General features: G+C 47.4%; 1 protein-coding gene across 1 annotated transcript in view; it reads left to right on the top strand.

Annotated features, from left to right (window-relative positions):
- Nucleotides 1-1,284: 1,284 nt before the first annotated feature.
- The window catches only part of RNF217 (ring finger protein 217), a 97,053-nt gene continuing 77,822 nt past the window's right edge, over nucleotides 1,285-20,515 (top strand). Inside the window, exon 1 of the mRNA XM_088443109.1 lies at nucleotides 1,285-2,204. Within this exon, the coding sequence (XP_088299235.1) occupies nucleotides 1,557-2,204 (648 nt within the window). The 5' untranslated portion in view covers nucleotides 1,285-1,556. The remainder of the gene's footprint in view (nucleotides 2,205-20,515) is intronic.

The raw sequence follows: 20,515 nt of genomic DNA, 5'->3' as shown, positions 1-20,515 counted from the left end.
CACACCTGCTGCGCACCTACCGCACTCAGGACCTGATTCAGCATGGATAGCAATTGCAAAGCTGCACACATGACGGAGGTACTACGGCAAAGGGTGCGATGACGGAGGTACTACGGCAAAGGGTGCGATGACGGAGGTACTACGGCAAAAGGTGCGATGACGGAGGTACTACTGCAAAGGGTGCGATGACGGAGGTACTACTGCACAGGGTGAGATGACGGAGGTACTACTGCACAGGGTGGGATGATGGAGGTACTACTGCACAGGGTGCGATGACGGAGGTACTACTGCACAGGGTGGGATGATGGAGGTACTACTGCACAGGGTGAGATGACGGAGGTACTACTGCAAAGGGTGAGATGACGGAGGTACTACTGCAAAGGAAGCGATGACGGAGGTACTACTGCAAAGGATGGGATGACGGAGGTACTACTGCAAAGGGTGGGATGACTGAGGTACTACTGCAAAGGGTGGGATGACGGAGGTACTACTGCAAAGGGTGGGATGACGGAGGTACTACTGCAAAGGGTGGGATGACGGGTTTTGTGCTGTGTATCAAAACATATCATAGAGAAAACGTTTTCCTAGTACCTTTTTGTTAAATAAGTTTCGTGTCAGATTTAAATAATTTTAAAGCTTGTAAAATGAAATTTTTTGCGCTATATTGGGTTCCCAAATACATGTAAAAAATATGAATATTTGTTAATAAATTGCGTTTAATAAGTTTTAAGATGCTCTTAACCTAGTTCAATCACTAAAAAAATTGATCATTTCTACTAAAGTTTTTAAAAAATATATTATTCCGGTTAAGGGTTTAATAGAAGGGATTATAACTTAGCCGTCCACCAAAATATTCATATTCTAGCTATATGCTATCTCTGGAATTTCTATGTACAGTAATTACATGATACATGCTATTAACATGCTGCTCTATTAAAACCTATAAATCACTTTGTCCTACAAATAGGGCAGGTGCTTGCATAGTAATAATTGCACTGCAGCATACTTCTCCACATTTATGTCCTGTAATCGGGTCTATATGGGTTATTCAGAGCACCTACAACCATCCTGAGTCTGCCTATACTGTGGGTAGGTACCTGCTGGGTCCACTACACCCTGCATTACATGCACCTCTGTAAGTTGCCAGACATCTCCGGTGATTACGGTAACACGTCAGGCGCACGAAGACCCAAACACATACGGCAGGCACCAATGAAGCTCTGAGTCTGGTTAGTGAGGCGTACTGGGAGGAATACGGTAACAGCTGAAGCGGTGTCAGAGCAGGGAAGCCTCCGCTGTCCCGCCCCCAGTGTTGCTGGCCGCTGCCACTGCTGCTATGCAATCCCGGGGCCGCTCTGTGGTGCACGCCGGGGGTGAGGAGGGGCGCAGCCCTGGTGGAGGAAGCAGCAGCAGCTAGGGGCTGTATCCGCTGAGGACGGCAAGGTGCAGACACACCAGCCCGGGCTAGAGCAGCACCCCCCCAACACACACACGGCGAGAGGCCCCTGCACGGACCCGGAAGCACAACAGTCAGTGGCGGCCGTTAGTGCTGCTGTATGCGGGCGCCGGAGATGGGGGATCAGCACACGCAGGACGTGCCCTCCGCTAGCAGCGAGGAGGAGGATGAGGACGAGGAGGAGGACGGGGGCAAGCACAGGGGGGCGCTACAGCCGAGTCCCCAGTGTCTGCAGGGTGTTACCCGGGTGCCCGACTCGCAGAGCCTTGGCAGTTCGGAGCAGCTTCCTGAGGAGCCCGCAGACACTGCGGAGAGTAAGGAGGCGCAGGAGTCCGTGCCCCGGGTGCCCGTACCCGCAGACAGGGCCATAGAGACCGAGGAGTCGGGACCCTGGAGGTACAGCAGGGAGATGATGGGCAGCTCTGCGGGGCAGAAGCCCAAGAAGAGGTGCAGTGTGCTGTGCACCGTGTACTGCGTGGAGAGCGAGCTGACGGGTGAGCTGCCCCCCGTGTACCCAGCGGAGCGGCGCAGGATGTCTGACACCAGCTCCCAGTGGGGGACAGGCGAGCTCCCTCTCAGCCCGGCCAGTCTGGAGCTGTCCCCTTTCCTGATCAGCAGCCTGGGCGATGGCAGCCATAAGGTGGTGATGAGCTGCCGGGTGTGCTTGGAGAACAAGTCCCTCAAACCCCTTGTGTGCTGCAGGAAGGCGGTGTGCGAGGAGTGCCTGAAGCGGTACCTCAGCTCCCAGGTACGGGTCAGCTTCCCCATATTTATAGTCCTATTATATAGTAATAGTGCGCAGTAACCGCAGCAGTGTGCTGTGCCCAAGTATTGTACTTCTATTCTACATGGTGTTATGGAGCCTGTGTACAAGTTGGCTCCTTTCTGTTGTGTTTTTATATTTGTTGTCAATCAACCCAAATAGTTCTGCAATGTCACTGCAAGGGCATTTGCTAGTCGTAAGAAAAATTTAATTATACCGAAATGTCTTTCTAGGTTGTAAATTAGAACAGAGCGATCAACTTAACTGTGATTATTATTGTGATAGAGAACGAAATTTACTGTTAGCTGTGTAAAGTAATAATTGATTGTTTCAAGTCAATAAGGTGGTCCTTCCTAGTCACACAGATCTTTTGAAAGAAGTTTTAAATGCTGTACACATCCTTGGGGTGGCTTGTATCATGCTACATTGAGAGTTCTGACATTGCAGAGTTTCAGTACCTGGACTTTCCAGTCCATTAACAAGAGTTAAAACTAGTTACAAAACTACAAACTCCTACATATTGTTGTGCATATAAAACTCACCCCCCTCATTTGGGGACAGGGTCACTTCCTGTGTGTCTGGCTGCTTTATCTTAAGTCAGCTAAAAGAAAACAACCTGTCCAAGGCACACAGCAGGGTCTGAGATAAGGGTAGAGCGGATGTGGGCATTTGTTTTTCTCTCAGCCAAAGTGTGTGTTCAAACTGGGCTTGCAGCTAGAAAATCTTGGTTCCTACAACTGTCAGTAAACTATTTTTTTTTTCTGGTAGGAGTAGACACTCATCCTGCTTCATTGAGGTATGATGGATGGAAACAAAACTTATCTAGATTCTCAATGGGCTCATTGTACTCTAAATTATGGTTATATTTGGTAAAATGGGATAATTCAGTTCTATGCAAATAGGTGTGCAGGAATATCTGTGATGTTTGGTTACCATTATGTGTGCATCTGCACATCTTGATACAATTACTTTTGAACTAAGTGGTGAGTTTAGTTTTATCTAGAGTAAAAAGCACAACATTGTATAGTAAATAATACTCTGGTTTGATATTACTTTGAGGCAGGCCAGACAGATGTTGATTGACATGGTAAACACTGCTGGAACTGCATTTTGTTGTGCAGTTTTCTTTGTACAGAGCAGAGTTGATAAAAGGTCATCACTATATAGACCAGTGGTGCTCAACCACAGTTCTCAAGAGGATACAGTCAGTTTGCTGGCAATCAGGATGACCCGGGACTAAACATAGGCATCGCAATGCCAGTTTAGACACTGACGCTGGAATCCGACACCCGCCATCCCGTTCGTAAGTATAGCGGGGCGCCTTCGCTGTTAGCCGAGTGTGGGGGGGGGTTAGGTTTAGGCACTAACGGGGAGGGTTAGGGTGCAAGAAGGGAGGGTTGGGGTGAGAAGAGGGGAGGATTGACATACTTACCTGACCCCTGTTAGGATACAGAGCATCAGTATGTTGCTGTCGACATTTTGATAGAAGGCATCCTGACTGCCGGTATTTCATACCGATTCCTTCTCAAGTACCCCCAACAGGTCATGTTTTCTTGATTTGTTTAATCATGCACAGGTCAGTTATTATCCCACCTGTTAACACAGACAGAAATCCTGAAAACATTACCTGTTGGGCATGCAGGTACTTGAGAACTTGAGTTGAGAACCACTGATATAGACATATCACATCTACAAGGGGGTTCAAGGTGTACTTTTGACTGTACTTTGGTTCTGTTGGGCAAATAGTAGTGCAGGGATGGATGGATTTGTGGAAAACGGATGTAGGTATCTTAAAGGTATTGGTATACATTAACACTGCTGGCCAATTTGTCAGTAAAATATATTTATGCCAATTATAGTCTGTAATTACTGGTTATCATTGTATAGTAGTATACACCAATATGAGTAGATCACTGATACATATTATTTGCTCAGTTCTCAAATTTGCACTTATTACAAAATTGCTTGGCCTTCAATATGCCCTAGGTTATAAAGGGATTCTCCTATTATAATTAATTTTGTATATAATTCATATTTGGGGAAGTTAGCCAATGAAGTAAAGTTCTAACCCAAGCATTGCCCATCTTTATAATATTTTTTTTTCTCCTTGTGGAGTTCCATTCAACATATTGATTTTACAGTATTTGCAATGAAATGCAATTAAGACCACAGCCTGATCACAAGTGATTTAGGCAATAAGCAGTGAGCTGGTACTGACTGAGGTGTTTTGTCTCCAGCTCTATTACAAGCGATGTAAACTTAAGCTCTGTGGTAGTTCATATTTGTATTTACTACTTGTATTGTTTCTATTGTGTTAGATTACTGTGGTAACACATGGGGGTCAATCCAATTAGCTATGAGGGGTGCGAGCTGCTGTTGCAATGGCGTTCAAACTTTGCCGATGACACTGCATCTCGTGGCCCTCTCTCAGCCCGAATTCACAACAAATTTGCACGTAGTTCTATGCAAATTCAGGCTGACACCAGGCTGCCGTTTAGTGTCGCTGCGGTGACTCGAACCCGTGAGTACATTGCGGCTAATTGCATTGACCCCTTACAACTGAACTTTCACATTTATAATTATTGTTTATAAAACATGTTCGTAGTATGCTGAACTGTACATTGAGGGAATCCTAATACAAACAAATGACATGAAACAGAAGGTATAAATTACCCTGCCCAGATGAGGTTTGGGGAATTTCTGATACTTAAGGAAGCAGAATAGCAATAATAACAATCACAAGTACTGATCAACTGTACAGTCTTTAAAGTGCTTCTGTAAATAGGTATACATGTGCATGGTTTTGTACAGAACAGGTCACCTTTTTATTTCTCATAGACGTAAAGCATGAGGTGACCAAGAAGCATGTGCTTTCATGTGGGTTATTTCTACTTCTGTGCATGACCATGCTTTGTTCCTGTTATGGAAGGCTACAAGCAAGTTTAACTGCCTAAACCTGTCATTGTGATGCTAAAATGCCCATCCTCAATCATGGGTGTATCACAGAGAAAAACCTGTTTTCTTAGCGTAAGCTTTTTTTTTTCTTCAGAGCATACTTACATTGTTTTGAGTATGGTGCGAGCAAATCTGTGGTAAATGACATACAGTAGCTGCTTTCAGAGCAGTGTATTGATGGGGGATAAAGGTTAACAGAATTATTTTGTACGGAAACAGGGTGAAAGACAAAACTGTACATTTCACACTTTAACACTCCTTCATTTATAAAGTTTCAACATGTTGCATATTACAATAATCATACTGAGATGATGTGTTAAATTGGTACCCAGTAATACTTTTTACATGTTTTATACATTAACCATGGAGATGGGAGGTGCAAATGTTACCAGGATTAATACCCTTTTGTTATCTTGAATGCTTTTTCCAGTGGGGGAACTATTAAGGGAGGAGGGGCCCGGGTGCAACAATATGCTTTGGTCCGCCCTGGGCATCTACACCCTACACCCATGCCGGTAGTATGGGTTGAATTAAAATGGGGCTCATTGCCCAGAGGAAGGCGATATGATGGAGGTACCAGAGTGGCCTGGGAAAATGCCAGAATTGTGTGGCTGGCTCAGCTGTGAGATGACTGGCAGACAGACAGGTGCAGTCAGTTACAACCTGTGACCGTCACCGTATGACTAAACATAATTTACTTACAGCTTGGGCCAGGGCATTGGCCCATGTCAGAACTGCTTGGCTGGCTCTGCTCAGGGTGTGAGATGGCTGGTCCTCCTATCTGCCCTGCCAGGGTTTTTGTGCCAGGAACTGTAACAAGATTGTGACCTCATCTCCGTGGGCAAGAGCAGGGCTGTCTTTCCCTCAGAACCCTGTCCCGACTCCTAGTCACTCACAAGGCAGGGAGGAGAAGCCAGGGATGGCTGCATCCTCTTTGTCATGACCCATGGAGCGGCGGCATACTAGTGAGTCTAGTGCTCATTCTAGCACCCCGCACCTGTCACAAAATGAAATAAAAAAAAATGCTCGCCTGTCCGGGGATCTCGGGTATCTCCGGCACCCGGGGGCCTCCCCTCCATCTTGTTACCAGGAAGGGGGCTGCTGGGTGGCGCAAGGGCTTCTGGGATATGTAGTTCTCCCAGCACTGACTACAGGGGAGAATACACTCACACGGGAGAGGGGGGGGTTACTCTCACACAAACTCATGCGCGAACACACTCACACTCACACTCTGACTGTCACATACTGTCATATACTCACCCTGCTGCAGAAGATCCGGCCTCCCAACATTGGATGCAGAAGACACCGCTTTGGAAGGTGAGTAATTAAGGACTAATTAAGCTAATTGGAAACTTATGATTAGTCCTCAAGGGGGGTGCCGCTGGGGTCCAAGAGCAAGTCCCACTGATTTTTCCTAAAATTACCGATTTTAGGTCAAAATCAGACTTGCTCTGGAGGTGCGAGAAAAAAGTCGCAGTGATTTCTATAGAAATCCCAGCATCCCATTTTCAGCCCCCTAATTGAATAGCAAAACTCAGCGGCTGCGGGGTTTTGCTATTCAATTAGGGGACTGAACATTCTTAATTTTCCTGCCCGCAATTGGATGACTCAGATTTCACAGCCCTGCTACAATGGGCTCTATCCAATTCAACGCGAATTGAATAGCGCCGGGAATGAGCTCCCGAAGCTATTCAATTCAGCGTGCTGCTAAGCCCGACTAAGGATTTCTTCTGACAAAACTACAAACGCGATGCTGTTTTCTGCCTTTAGCGCGATGGAAACAGTATCGCGCTGGGAAGCTTAGTTGGAGAATGCTGTTCTCGCGACTAAACACGCTGTTTAAGGCGTGAGTGGCAGAGACTGGGAATTGCCCGACCTAACCGCGCAGAATTGAATAGCTCTGTAAACTCCTTCCCGGCGCTATTCAGTTCGCATTGAATTGTGCCCAATGTGTAACAAGCTTCTAGTTTAGGGGTTTTCTGGGAATCCTGAACCCCAGACTCCAGCAAAGTAAGCTTTGAGACTGACCTGTAGTTAGGATATTCTTTTAATATCCTAAGCTAGAAGAGCTTTCCACTGTTGCTTGGTATAGTTGGTGTGGTGGGAGCATTTTTTTAAATAAATCACCAGATATATCACTCTTAAAGTGTTCTGCAGTGTTATGCGGCATTTTCTCTGCTAGCAGCTTTTGTGGAAACTTTGCATCTGGTTTAAGGTTACTTAATTTGGCAAAAGTCAGACCTCCTGTGACGAGACCAAGTCCCATGTATATTTTCTTTCTCTTAAGAACACATTCTTTGTCACTCCATCCCCCAGTGGTTACAACTAGTAACCATAACAACTTAAAAGATGACAATCTATTGCTGAATTGGTCTGCAAGCAGTGCAAATGATAGCGTTGACAATAACAAATATATTCTTTGAGTATAACTTATGTAGAGCATTTCTGAAAACTGATGCAAAAGAAAATGTGATGTAACCCATAGCTACTGTATAATTCTCTACCTCCCCCCCCCCACAATTCATTCCAACCTACACTGATAAATGAGCATCTAGCAGCAATAAGCTGCCCACCCCCAATTTAGAATGTGGTCGCTTCTGGAATCGCCAACGTTACATTTTACACCAGTTGTCATAAAAGTCCCTTAACATGTACAAACATATTCAGTTAATCTTGATTGTTTAACAAAAGTCCAATGTCCGCTTGTCTGTGCCCATTAGAGACATCACAAAACAACAAGGAAAGCTTTACACTATTTTCATATGTCTGCAGGTCTCTAGTGCATAAAGCAAGATAGGCTTTATGTATGTAAATTTAGCAGCATGGATGTGAATTGATATGTCTTCATTTACTCACGCGTGACTAATGGGTGATATCTGGCATGCAATTCTGCAGTACCATTGTACACCAAGACTTTTATTTTAGTTCTTTTATTACGCTATTGTGTTATGCCGTTAGCTAGGTTGTATATTTTTTGTTACACAAGTGCAGCCACAGGTGGTGGTAGTGTTTGCTGTTGTTGTAACAATTCTTGTTTAATATTTGGGGTTTTTAATCTGATTTCCTGAGGAACTTTGTTAAGTAAAATTGTGGCGAGTACTGTACTTTGTAGCAGGGATGAAGACTAGAATTAATTTGTTAATTTCTGTACCTAGAAATAGCTAAATTTGGATCTTGCATAAGTCTCAACCTTTCCTTCATTGTGTTGTTATTCTTTGCAATGGCATTTCCACACATTATAGTTATAAATTGTTTTTGTTACAAATTGATTATTACATCTCAGTTGATGTTTATTTAGAAGTCGTAGATCCTAGGATTTCTGATCATATATACCGCATATACTCGAGTATAATTCGACCCGAATATAAGCCGAGGTACCTACTTTTACCACAAAAAACTGGGAAAACTTATTGACTCGAGTATAAGCATAGGGTGGGAAATGGCAGCAGCTGGTAGTGCCCCCAGTAGTAATTCCCCCTGGTTGTGCCCCCAGTAGTAATCCCTCCTGGTAGTGCCCCCAGTGGTAATCCCCCCTTTCAGTGCCCCCAGTAGTAACCCCCCCCCCCGGTAGTGCCCCCAGTAGTAATCCCCCCCTGGCAGTGCCCCCAGTGGTAATCCCTCCCTTTTAGTGTCCCCAGTAGTAATCCCCCACCCCTGGTAGTTCCCCCAGTGGTAATCCCCCCTTTTAGTGCCCCCTGCAGTAGTCGCCCCCTGTAGTAATCGCCCCCTGGTAGTGCCTCCTGTAGTAATCGCCCCCTGGTAGTGCCCCCAGATCGGCCAATATATCGTGACCCACGTCGGCCAGTGCAGACGATATGTCTGTGAACAACATCGTTCAGACATATCACATTGGCTTACCCGGGTGTGGCACAGCTCCCCATCCACAGCAGCCCAGCACACGCTGCTGTGTGCTGGACTGCACTGGCAGACTGTCTGAGGCTGCTAAAGCAGCAGCCCGAGCAGTCTCCTATGCCAAAGGGGGGGAGCGATTACCCTCTTTACGCCCCCCATTGGCTGTGCACCGGGCTGAGGGGCACACAGCGTCCCCCTCCCCAGCGCCGCAAATGTTTTTTTTTTTTCCTATGAAGGCGGCATGGCCACGCCTTCCCCGATTAGGCCTCGCCCCCTACCCTGCCGCTGGGACCAGCTGCAGCATGTAGATGATGGTCGCACAGTGTGTATGAACGACCATCATCTGCAGATATATCTGTCACCTTACCCACCTTAAGATTCATTTGAAGGCAAAAAGTCACACGAAAAGATACTCTGCGCTACCAAGTCAAGCCAAGCCAAGACACGACTAGAAGGGCTGTTTAATACGAAAAGACACTAGATGTATGTGGACACATCTGTACATGTGGTGCCCGTAGCACCAGTGTTGTGGAAATGTGCTACATATATAATTTAAAGCAGTAAGCTAGGGAGGACCAACCTTTTTCCAGTTTTGTGCTGCACAGCACAAGTGAATGATACAATTCTGATTCTAGATATAAATCATGCACCAAAACTTTTTCGGTATGTGTGCACTTTGACAATGAATCCTTTAATCCCTTTATATGTCAAAATAAAATTATTTTAACAATCTACTGCAGACAGCCTAATTGTTGTTAGCCTTTATTATGAAAGCTATTTAATTGTTATTGTTTGTTACACATTTATTCTACTTAAACAATTAAGCAAGCATGTAAGTGTCCTTTTTTTTATATATATATATATATATTGTTTATTTAGATATATAGATGCAAAAATCTGACAAACATTTAACCTTAAAAGAAGAAAATGGTACATATACAGAAATACCATATGGCGTCATACTTAGTGATGAAAAATCACATTGAAATAAGAAATAAACAAAAAACAACAACAATGGGCGACATAACAAAGGTTCTTCAAGTGTCGATGGAAAAGTAAAACTTTATTTCCTTTTCCCCCAGTATCCTGCTGCTTACTTTATCTCCATAAAGTAAGGACAGCAGGATATTGGGGGAAAAGGAAAGGGGAGAAGGTGAGGAGGGGTAGGAGCAATGGAGGTATAAGCGTGCCGGACACACACACACAAAAGGGAGTCAAGTGTGTAATTGTGGGTCACTGTTCACGTAAGACTTGGGAGGTGTACCAGGGAGACCATATTGAGTGAAACTTGTCCACTGTATTATTCAGAAGGTTAACCACTCCAACTCGTCAAAAACTCCTGAACAGAAATGGAGTGCACCATGTACTCCATTTCTGTTCAGGAGTTCTTGATGAGTTGGAGTGTCTGGTTTCTTCCAATTAAGTGCCAACTGATATTTGGCTGCACAGGAGATGTGGAGGATCAGCTTGTTAGTGTTTTTGGTTGTTTGGTCAACTGGGGCACACAACAGTAGGTTGGCAGGGGAAAGGAGGAGAGGTAGAGCTACAGCTGTCAATATAAGCGAGCGTACCATGTTCCAGAATGGAATAATTTTTGGTTGGACCACCAGGTATGAAAAAATGTGCCAACTTGGCCGCATAGCCTCCAACACAGGTCAGAAGTGATAGGATACATTTGATGAAGGCGCTCTGGGATTAATTACCATCTAGTAAAATCGTTATGAGTTGTTGTCTTATACCACTTTCAGACAGAAAATTTCAAAAACCCAGCTTTTACCCAGCATTTGAGTGCTGGGTTGTTTTGCCGGTCCCAGCCTGAACCCCGATCAGACAGAAGAGCAAATTACCGGGTCAAACATTTCTACCCGGTAATTTGTTGATTAACACGGGTATTTCATCTGTCCGAAAGGGTCAACCCGGGCCGAAATTCTCGGGTCTCCGACCTTGGTAAATTCCTGGGTCGAAGTCCCGGGATTTTTGACCTGGGTTGACCCTTTTGGACAGAAAAAGGACCCGTGTTGATTAGCAAATTACCAGGTAGAAATGTTTGACCTGGCAATTTTTTTTATTCTGTGTGAAAGGGGTATTAGTGTGTAGTGTTCACTCTAGGTCCGGCAGCAGGCAGGGCGCTGGACCTAGAGATAGGGCACTTCTGCGCGCACCCGAAAAGGGGGCATTGCCAAAGAAAAGTGGCCGTGTCTTTATGTTGCGTCCCGTTTTCATCACTCCTGGGGGCGTACCCAGAACTTACGGACATGCCAGGCAACTCCCAAGTGCTGCGGTCACTGTGACCGCTGCATCGCCCTTTTGACCACCCGTGGGACACTTTCACACGCGGGTGGAGACAGAAACCGCAGGCTGTCTCAGCGGGACACTGTGCTGGAGGGCAGGGTGCCTTCTGCCCTTCAGAAATAGGGCAGGGCGCGGTGCCCCGCTTAAACAGCTTAGCGGGAACGCTAGTGTGGCTCTCCGAGAAATTTCGAAATTGCGAGCCGTATTGTTTCCCAAGTATCATCAGCCAGTGGGTATCCCAAATCTACCTCCCACGCAAGTTCATGAGTTGTAAGTGAGTGGGGACTCAAATGTCAAAATAGAGTGGTAAAGAAAGTGTATAGTACCCCTATTGGTAGGTCGGTATCCTTCCTATAGAAGAAGGATTTCTAGGCTGGACTGGACTTAGCGAGGAGGTAATGAAATGGTGAATTTGTAAGTATTGGTAGTGGAAGGAGTTTTGGGGATTCCATGTTTTTCCTGGTTTTCTCCAAAAGACTGAGGGGCGAATTGTACTATAAGTAAGTATTGGCTCCCTATGCTTCCCTACAGGCAGCTCTGTATGATTTTACCAATGTAATGAATGTCTGCAACGCAAGTCTGATAAGTCGTCAGTCTGTGTTTTCACTTTATTGGTAGGGCACCACAAATATAATGTTAGGGTTGCCACCTTGAAACAAAAAAAAAAATTGTAACTGTAAAGGCACACATCCACTAGAAGACCTCAAAATGACTGCACGATTACGACATTGTAATCGTGCAGTCGTTTGTCAGTCTGTTCTGTGCCTACACTGAATGAGCAGTCGTTCAGTGTAGGTACATGAGTCATCTCCTAACATGCTCAACCTGACGTTATCGTCAGGTTGTACAGCTTGTTTGCCCGATGATAGATGTCTAAATGACCAGCGAGAGCACGCATCGCTGGTCGTTTTAGACATTTTAGTGAACGATTTGCAAAATATTATTGTAGGGTAACGCTATCGTTCAATCGCTCAATTTAGTTGTCTAGTGGATGTGTGCCTTTTTAGAGTAAGCTTTATTAATGTTTTTGCAGAATATACTATACTGTATGGGGGTGTTTGTTATCACCGGCTGTCAGTGCTGGGCACCCAACAGAGCAATTCAGTTGTTGCTCCGTTCAGGCGCAGTATTGTTGGAGCTAGCATTTCTGCTCGACTCCCCTCATGAGGAGGCGAACAGAAATGTGCAATAAGTTCTAACCAGGAATTTAGACGGGTTTTACATGGCTAAACTCGATCTATTTAGGTGCGACAAGAGCGATAATTAATGGGCGCTCAAAAACAATTGAATTGCAACATTGGACGCCCATTAATTAGAGGTCCTTAAAAAACAGAATCGCCCCCCCATTGTGTATTTTTTTTCTTAAATAGGACTCTTGGAGGGGAATTCAATATGAAATGTAAACTTCGCTGTCTAAGTTTCCGTTTCATATCGGAAATTTTACCTGAGATAAAGTATCGGGCGCGCGCCCGCTTATCCCTGTATTCAATATGAAACTAACGAAAATGGGACCTGGCGAAGTGGGATTAGCGTAAAGTTACGAAATTTTCCTTAAAAAAATTGTAGGACCCCCCTAAAGTTGTAAAAACATGGGGGATCACTATGGGTACCCCTGTTTTAGCCTGTAAATGAAAGTCAGGGATTTAAATAGCCGCAGCAGGTGTTTTTTTCCCGACATTGAAGAAGTGTTGCAGAAGAGCACTTAGGTTATTTTTTTCATTTTTTTAAGTGGTCCCATCAAATTTGGGGTACATGAAAATGGGTACTAGCATATTTTGATGTCCCTAAAGTAAGTTTTTAAAAATTCTGCGCTTGTGCACCTGCCGCTGTAAATCTATTCTAGAAAACACCTGCCGCATACTTGCAGAAAAGCCCTGAACCTATTTCCCTATTGTTAAACAATTTTTTTCCCTTTTTTTTTTTCACCCCAATTTTTAAAATTTTTTGGGGTGTCCCTATATATTTTTTTTTTAACAGTTATCTTTTAAATGTCATTCCCAGGGGTGCAGGCTATTTTTTTTAAGCCTGCACCCCTAAACCCCAATTCTGCACTTTTTTTCGCCACCTATTCAGTGGTGAAAAGTTATCCCCGTTTTTTTTCAAAGACTTTTCGAACCTGCGAAAAGTCTTTGAAATTGAATACAGTGTAAAAGCAAAACCTGCGATAATGACGTCATAGGTGCGAAAACATCGCAAAAACTATGTTTTCGCTCCCATATTGAATACCCCTATTGGTCTCTAGGTGGTAATTTTAATTTGTTAATAAAGTAAATCGGAGACAGTATAGGAGACAAATTGTCACTTGACAGAGATGTGTGTTGCTGCTGTTAATTAATCAGGTTCCATGTTTTGCTTAAGAATAAATAAGTTTTAACTTTCATGCTTGTACAATACTTTTGATTATGAAAATGTTGTGTTGCGGCCCAAATCAATGGTGACATATGCCACTCCAAAATGATTAGGGTGATTTTTAATCGTTCTCAACCTAAATTGCTATTCGCCTTTGCATAAATCAACTATGGGAAACAGGTGTCCCTCCGAGCTTTCCCCTGTGTCCCCCAGCTCATTATTTGCTTTATTGTCCTATGTTTAGTATAGCTTGTAACACTTATTTATCGTACATTAAAACGCTTGCTGATATGCTATTACAAAAAGATGTGCCTTTCAATAAATATATTGATTTAAAGTATTACTGAGATTAAGGTTATTGGGCAGCCATTATAAAGGGTAGAGGTTTGTGTATGAAATACCGCCAGTCTGGATGCCATTAGTCAAAAGGCTGACAACTGCATCCTGACAGGGGTCATGTAAGTATGCTAACCCTAACCCTCCCCTCCCCGTGCCTAGCCCTAAACAACCCCCACAGTGGTGCCGGTATGCAGTCGGGAAGCCGGCAGACCTAATCCCAACAGCCGGTTTCCTGACTGCTTAATCCCGGCGAGGGTTAAATGACAGGCGTCTAAATCATGACGCCTGTCATTTTACCGACGCCGGGAGACCAGCGCCCGGCATCCCGATCGAAGTGATGCCGGGCACCGAGCGCGGACACCCGCAGGGGGACTTGGGGTTAGGCACCCCCCGTGAGGTTAGGGTTAGGCCAGGGTGAGGGAGGGTTAGGGTTAGGCACCCCATGGGGGGGCTTAGGGTTAGGCCCCCCCCGGGAGGTTAGGGTTAGGCCAGGGTGAGGGAGAGTTAGGGTTAGGCACCCCATGGGGGGACTTAGGGTTAGGCACCCCCCCCCCCGGGGGACTTAGTTTTAGGCAGCGGGGAAGGGGGGGGGGTTTAGGTTTAGGCATTGAGGGGAGGTTAGGGTTAGGCACCCTATGGGAGGGTTAGGTGTAGAATTAGGTTAGTGAATACTTACCTGGGGAAGATCGGGATTTTCATCCTTGTTGGGTTGCCGCTGTCTGGATTTGAACCACCGGCCAGGGTCCGGCGGTAAATCCATACCGATTCTGTGGTGCCTAACCTAAATTGTGCAATATACAAATGTGAAATTGCAAAAGGATGAGCGAAGTACTAAAGAAAATGCATGAAATACCCAAGTAAATTAAGCACCTTTAAGACTATCATGCAGGACTGCGTAAGGAGCACATTAGAGGTAGTAAAGTAGCTACATAGAATTGGAGAAATAAAACATTTCCATCTATCTGTGTTGCAACTCTGTGATCTCTCAGACCGCAATGAAATGCTTGTGACCATGCAGTAAGCTCACTTTACACTATGGGAGAGGAAAGCTTGTGGATGAATGCAAGTAGACTATGAAGCACCAGCATTGAAAATACGCCAAGAGATGACTCAACAATAGAGACAAAAGGTTGGAGCTATAGTCGGCAACGTGAAGCACATGGATGTTTTGTTTTACAACTTGCCAGTAAAAAAATTCACAAAACAAAAATGAAGTCGTAACATTTAATGATAACACCTACTACATTGCAAATGGAAAATAAGATGAATTGTACCAGCTAAAGTCCAAAGAAGTGGTTACAGCCTCTACACAAGATGAATATGTGAACTGCATTCATATTGGGCATTAACATCTAAAACATAGGAACACCAAAGCAATAAGTCAATAGTAGTCTACCTGATTTACATAAATTCTGTAGTACCAAAGACACTGAAATAATAGTTTTGTTTGACAGAGTGTAAAAAATATTATGCACAAATAATTAGATTGGACAAAAAAGTGGGAAGGCACAAGCCACACTACCAAATCTACCCGAAATAGAATTGTATAACTAGAGCAATAATCAATATAAAAGTGGGATAAGAATGTTGTTTGACATAAATAGGCCAGTGACTTTGTGGTGAAACAATTATGACGGCCATGTCAGCTGGCAAAAGAAAAGAATACAAAGAAACATTCCAGCCACATGCCTGCTCTACGTGTTTCGAACACAATCCAAAGTCACGTAAGGCGGCACAAACACAGCCTATCACTGTAATGGATTAAAACTACTAATAGGGTTTTTAAGGGGTTTATTTAAGCGGCGATATGTAAAAGCTGCTGTTTGTGGTGTCTTTAAGCCTGAAATTTGATGTGCTGGCTATAGCAGCGCAGGCTGCAGGGAGGGGGGTTGGTTGGAGTAGGTTGCCGCTGACTAGATCAGCGCATGTTGCTGGGGAGGCTGGTCACATGGGGGAGTGGCTACAATGGAGGGGGCAGGCAGCACTTACTGTGACTGCAGGGGCTGGTTACAGCAGTGCAGGCTGTGAGGGGAAGGGGGTTTGGAGTGGGCGATCAAGATCATCAGAGCATGCTGCAGAGAGGGGCTGGTTACACTGCAGGGGGGGGGGCAGCTGAGGAGATTAGCTGAACTCACTGTGCCTGCTCACACTGCACATCAAAGGGGTGGTGTTGATTGGAGATGCAGCGCTGCAATGGTGACACTGATTCCCGGGCTGCTAGCTGAAGGACTGTAAATCCGCCTCCGAGTCCTCCTCCCGCTGCATGTTAGAGGCAGAGCCCTGATCGTGCTGCTGCTGAGTGATATACTGTGTCTGTGTGTGTGTGTTACCTCTCCCTGGCCGGCGCCAGTAGCAGTTCAAACACAAAGCAGCAGAATTTCGGCGGGGGAGAGGGAATGGCCACTGGCACTAGGCGGATGCCTTATGGTAAATCCAGCCTTGCCCTCAAGTATCCCTTATCTTGGAAAACAAAACACAACACGTCCCAGTTCCCCATGCTCACTGCCTTGGGTACCTCCTTGGCTCAGGTTTACTCCACACAGCCACATCCTCACGCTGTTATGTTGCCTTTCTACTTCAGGGTCCATAGGGTATCCACAGGATACCTTGGGGTATAGGTGTGACGTCAGTCGCAGGGCACCAAAGAGTTAAGCTTTCAGCCTCCCAGGATGCACTAGGTCCCCCTCCTATACCCCGCCCCCGAGCCAAGGCACCTCAGTTTAGTTTGGTGCCCGGCCGGAGTCGGGTGCACCTGTTGGAGTGGGGGCTAGAAGAGCCCCTGAAGCTTATTCTTCATGCAGCTGTGGCTGCACAACTGGATGAACAGCATGGACAGTCAGTCCTGACGTCCATGCTGTCTTCCCTACACCCCGCCGGTACCAGAACGCCGGTACTGATCCGGGGATGCTGGTGGGCGTCTGGGGTCACAGCTAGCGGTGACCCCAGATGCTCCGGACCATGGCCGGATTCAAGGGGGACAGAGGTAAGCAGCGGGGTCCCGCGGTGGGTCCCCGCTGATCACATGGTCCTAAGTCCCCAGGCAGGGGGCTCCCTGGGGACTGGCTGCAGCGTGGAGCCAGGCGACCAACCTGCGCTTCCACTACCCCCTGGGACAGCGGACCGCAGCAGAGCGGTAGCGCTGCGGCGTCCCAGGGGTTAAATGCATGCCAGGGGAGCGCGCCTTCCCTGTCTCACAGCCGGCGCCTCCCCCGCTGCACACAGCCCTCTCTGCATGCTGCCGACTGGTCCTGTGGCAGCGCTCCTCCCCCAGGCCAGCCTCCTCTCTGCTCCTCGGCGGCCATCTTCTCCAGAACGCATGGTGAACGCTGCTGGAAGCGCTGGAAGGAAGCATCGTGGTCTGGGTCCCCCCGCATACCTCTCCTCCGCTGTGGTCAGGTCTGTGTATGCAGCGCTGTGTCCTACCAGGCCCTGTGTCTGTGTAGTTGAGTGATCAGCGCTGTTAGTGCAGGAATTGTTATTTTTCTGCATTGTATGTGACTGTGCTAGCGCTGCTGCCTGTAATCTTTTCTCTCTAAACTGTCAGCTTTATTACTGTCCCTGTTCTTTCTGCTAAAGCCCTTGCGGTGCGGTGCTGCAGGGTGGTCTCTCGCCTATTTAATACTTAATTGGTGAGAGAGGTCACATACGTGGTGCCATCATGTCTGAAAGTGATTTTCCCCTCCGGCTACAGTGTACCACGTGCAAAGTACCGTTAGCGGAGGGGGAGGGTAGCGCGGAGGGCCTTTGCCGGCAGTGTTTGTCCATGGCGCGGCCTATTACGGTTACAGCACCGGTACAGGAGCCGCCCTGGGCTTGTTTCGCTCAGGCGTTAACAGCTTTAGTGGGCCAGTTAGCTCCGCAGCCCGCGTTTACTCCGATGGGTTTGTCCCAGCAGTCTGTGGTGTCGTCACCCATGCAGGGGTTCCCACGACAATTGGTGGTACCCCACAGTCTCCCTATTTCCCCGCTCCCGGGTTCTCAGGAGCAAGCGTGGGTTAACTCCCTGACGAGTTCTGTACAGCACTTGTCGGATGTGTTGCAAGGGGAGTCTGTGATGCGGTCTCATAAAAGGCCGGTGGCGTCTCTGTCCGCTCCTTATGAGGATGACGAAGGGACGTCTGATGATGGGGAGATTCTAGATCCTTACGATCAGGAACCTCTCCATACTAAGGACGCTGATGCTAAGTCCAAAGTATATATTCCTGGACTTATTCGGGCGGTCCGCACAGCCTTGGTGATTGAGGACGAAGTTCCCCCAGCGGCTAAATCTAAGTATGCCTTTTTCAAAGATGTGAAGGGCGATGCCACAGTCTTTCCTCTTTCGGGTCAGTTGGTGGACCATTTAGAGGAGGCGTGGAAACAACCTGGCAAAAGATACCAGCCGCAGAGACGCCTGGCGGTGGCTTATCCGTTCGCGGATAATTATTTTGCGAAGTGGGAATCCCCTCCACAGGTGGATTCTCACGTGACCCGTCTTGTCCGTAGTGCCACATTGCCGATGCCATCCATGTCCTCCCTTAAGGATGCTACGGACCGCAAGGTAGAAATCTGCCTGAAGTCCGCTTATTCCCTTGCAGGGGGGGCAGCACGGCCGGCTATGGCCATTTGCTGGGTTGCCAGAGCGATGGAGCGCTGGGCGGATTCATTAGAGGCTTCTTTTGAATCCGACTGTCCGGCCGATCAGGCGGAGTTGATTGGCAATCTCCGTGATTCGGCCACCTACATCAACGAGGCGGCTCTAGACATTAGTACTCTGGTGTCTAGAATTTCTTCAGCAGCGGTAGCTGCTCGTCGCACCTTGTGGCTGCGATCCTGGAAGGCGGACGCAGATTCCAAGAAAGGTCTGGAAGCGTTGCCGTTTACCGGAGAAGTTCTCTTCGGTCCGGATCTGGATAAGATTGTGGCCACGCTGGCGGCAGCCAAATCTGCCTGTCTCCCGTCGGCCGCTGCTCCTTCTGGTTCGGGACCATCGTCCTTTCGGTCATCTAGGGCCCAGGGCAGGCCCAAACCACAGTCGTTTCCTCGACAGGCTGGCCCTAAGAAATCGGTCAAGCCCCGGAAGCAGGCATGGAGTACCAGACGTCCGGCCCCCAAGCCAGATGGCAAGCCTGCGGCCTGACGGTCCGGGCCTCCCTTTGGGGGATCCCAGGGTGGGAGGCCGCCTGCTACAGTTCGCCCAGTGTTGGTCGACTACTACGACAGACACTTGGGTTCTGGAGGTGGTTTCCCACGGATACGCCCTCTCCTTCCGGCACAGACCCCCGGCTCGCTTCTTCACCACGGGTCTCCCATCAGACCGGAACAAGGCTACGGAGCTGCGGAAGGTATTGCACACTATGCTCCAGGCTGGAGTTATAGTGGCGGTTCCATTCTCCCAGAGGGGCCAGGGTTTCTATTCAAATCTATTTTTGGTACAGAAACCCAATGGGTCATATCGTCCGATTCTCAACCTCAAAGCACTCAACAAGTCTTTGCGGGTCCCGAAGTTTCGGATGGAGACCCTACGGTCCATCATTCTGGCGCTGGAACCTGGGGACTACTTGGTGTCATTGGACATACAGGACGCTTACCTGCATGTCCCTATTCTTTGGCGCCATCAACAGTTCCTCAGGTTTGCAATCAGCAGCGACCACTTCCAGTTTCGGGCGTTACCTTTTGGCCTGGCAACAGCACCACGTGTTTTCACCAAGGTGATGGCGGTCATGGCGGCTTCTCTGCGGCTGCAGGGAGTCCGCATGTTGCCGTATTTGGACGACCTGTTATTGGTGGCAGGATCTCCAGAGCTCCTGTTACGCCACTTGGACCTGACCATTGCACTGCTGCAACGGCACGGCTGGCTAATCAACTGGCAGAAGTCCACTCTAATCCCGTCTCGGAGGATTCTGCATCTTGGAGCCTTATTGGACTCGGGACAGCAAAGGATCTTCGTGACAGAGGACAAGATCTCTGCTTTACAGTCAAGGGTGCGCAGTTGTCTGCACAGCCGCCGGGTGTCCTTACACTCGGCGATGAGGTTACTGGGCTCCATGGTGTCGGTGTTCGACATGGTGGAATACGCCCAGTTTCACTCCAGACCTCTGCAGCACCTGATCCTGTCCAAGTGGAACGGGCTGACTCAGTCTCTGAAGTCCCAGACGATTGTGCTCACCCAGGAGGTTCGCCTGTCCCTTACGTGGTGGTTACAGACGACCCACCTCAACAAGGGACGTCCGTTCTGGGTTCCAAATTGGGTCCTGTTGACAACGGACGCCAGTCTTCGGGGCTGGGGAGCAGTTTCGGGTCCGCACTTGTTCCAGGGCAGGTGGACGCCGACAGAAGCGGAGCTTCCAATAAATATCTTGGAACTCCGTGCGGTCTTCAATGCTCTCCAGCAGGCACAGCGGTTTCTCCAGGGTCGCCCGGTGCAGGTCCAGTCGGACAACGCTACCACCGTGGCCTACATAAACAGGCAAGGAGGAACTCGCAGTCGGGCGGCTCTCGTAGAGGTCTCTCGGATCCTGGTTTGGGCG

Source organism: Taudactylus pleione, unplaced genomic scaffold, assembly GCF_031769625.1.
Source record: "Taudactylus pleione unplaced genomic scaffold, aTauple2 ptg000326l, whole genome shotgun sequence".
In the NCBI taxonomy this organism is placed as follows: domain Eukaryota; kingdom Metazoa; phylum Chordata; class Amphibia; order Anura; family Myobatrachidae; genus Taudactylus; species Taudactylus pleione.
This window is presented reverse-complemented; position numbering and strand designations above follow the sequence as displayed.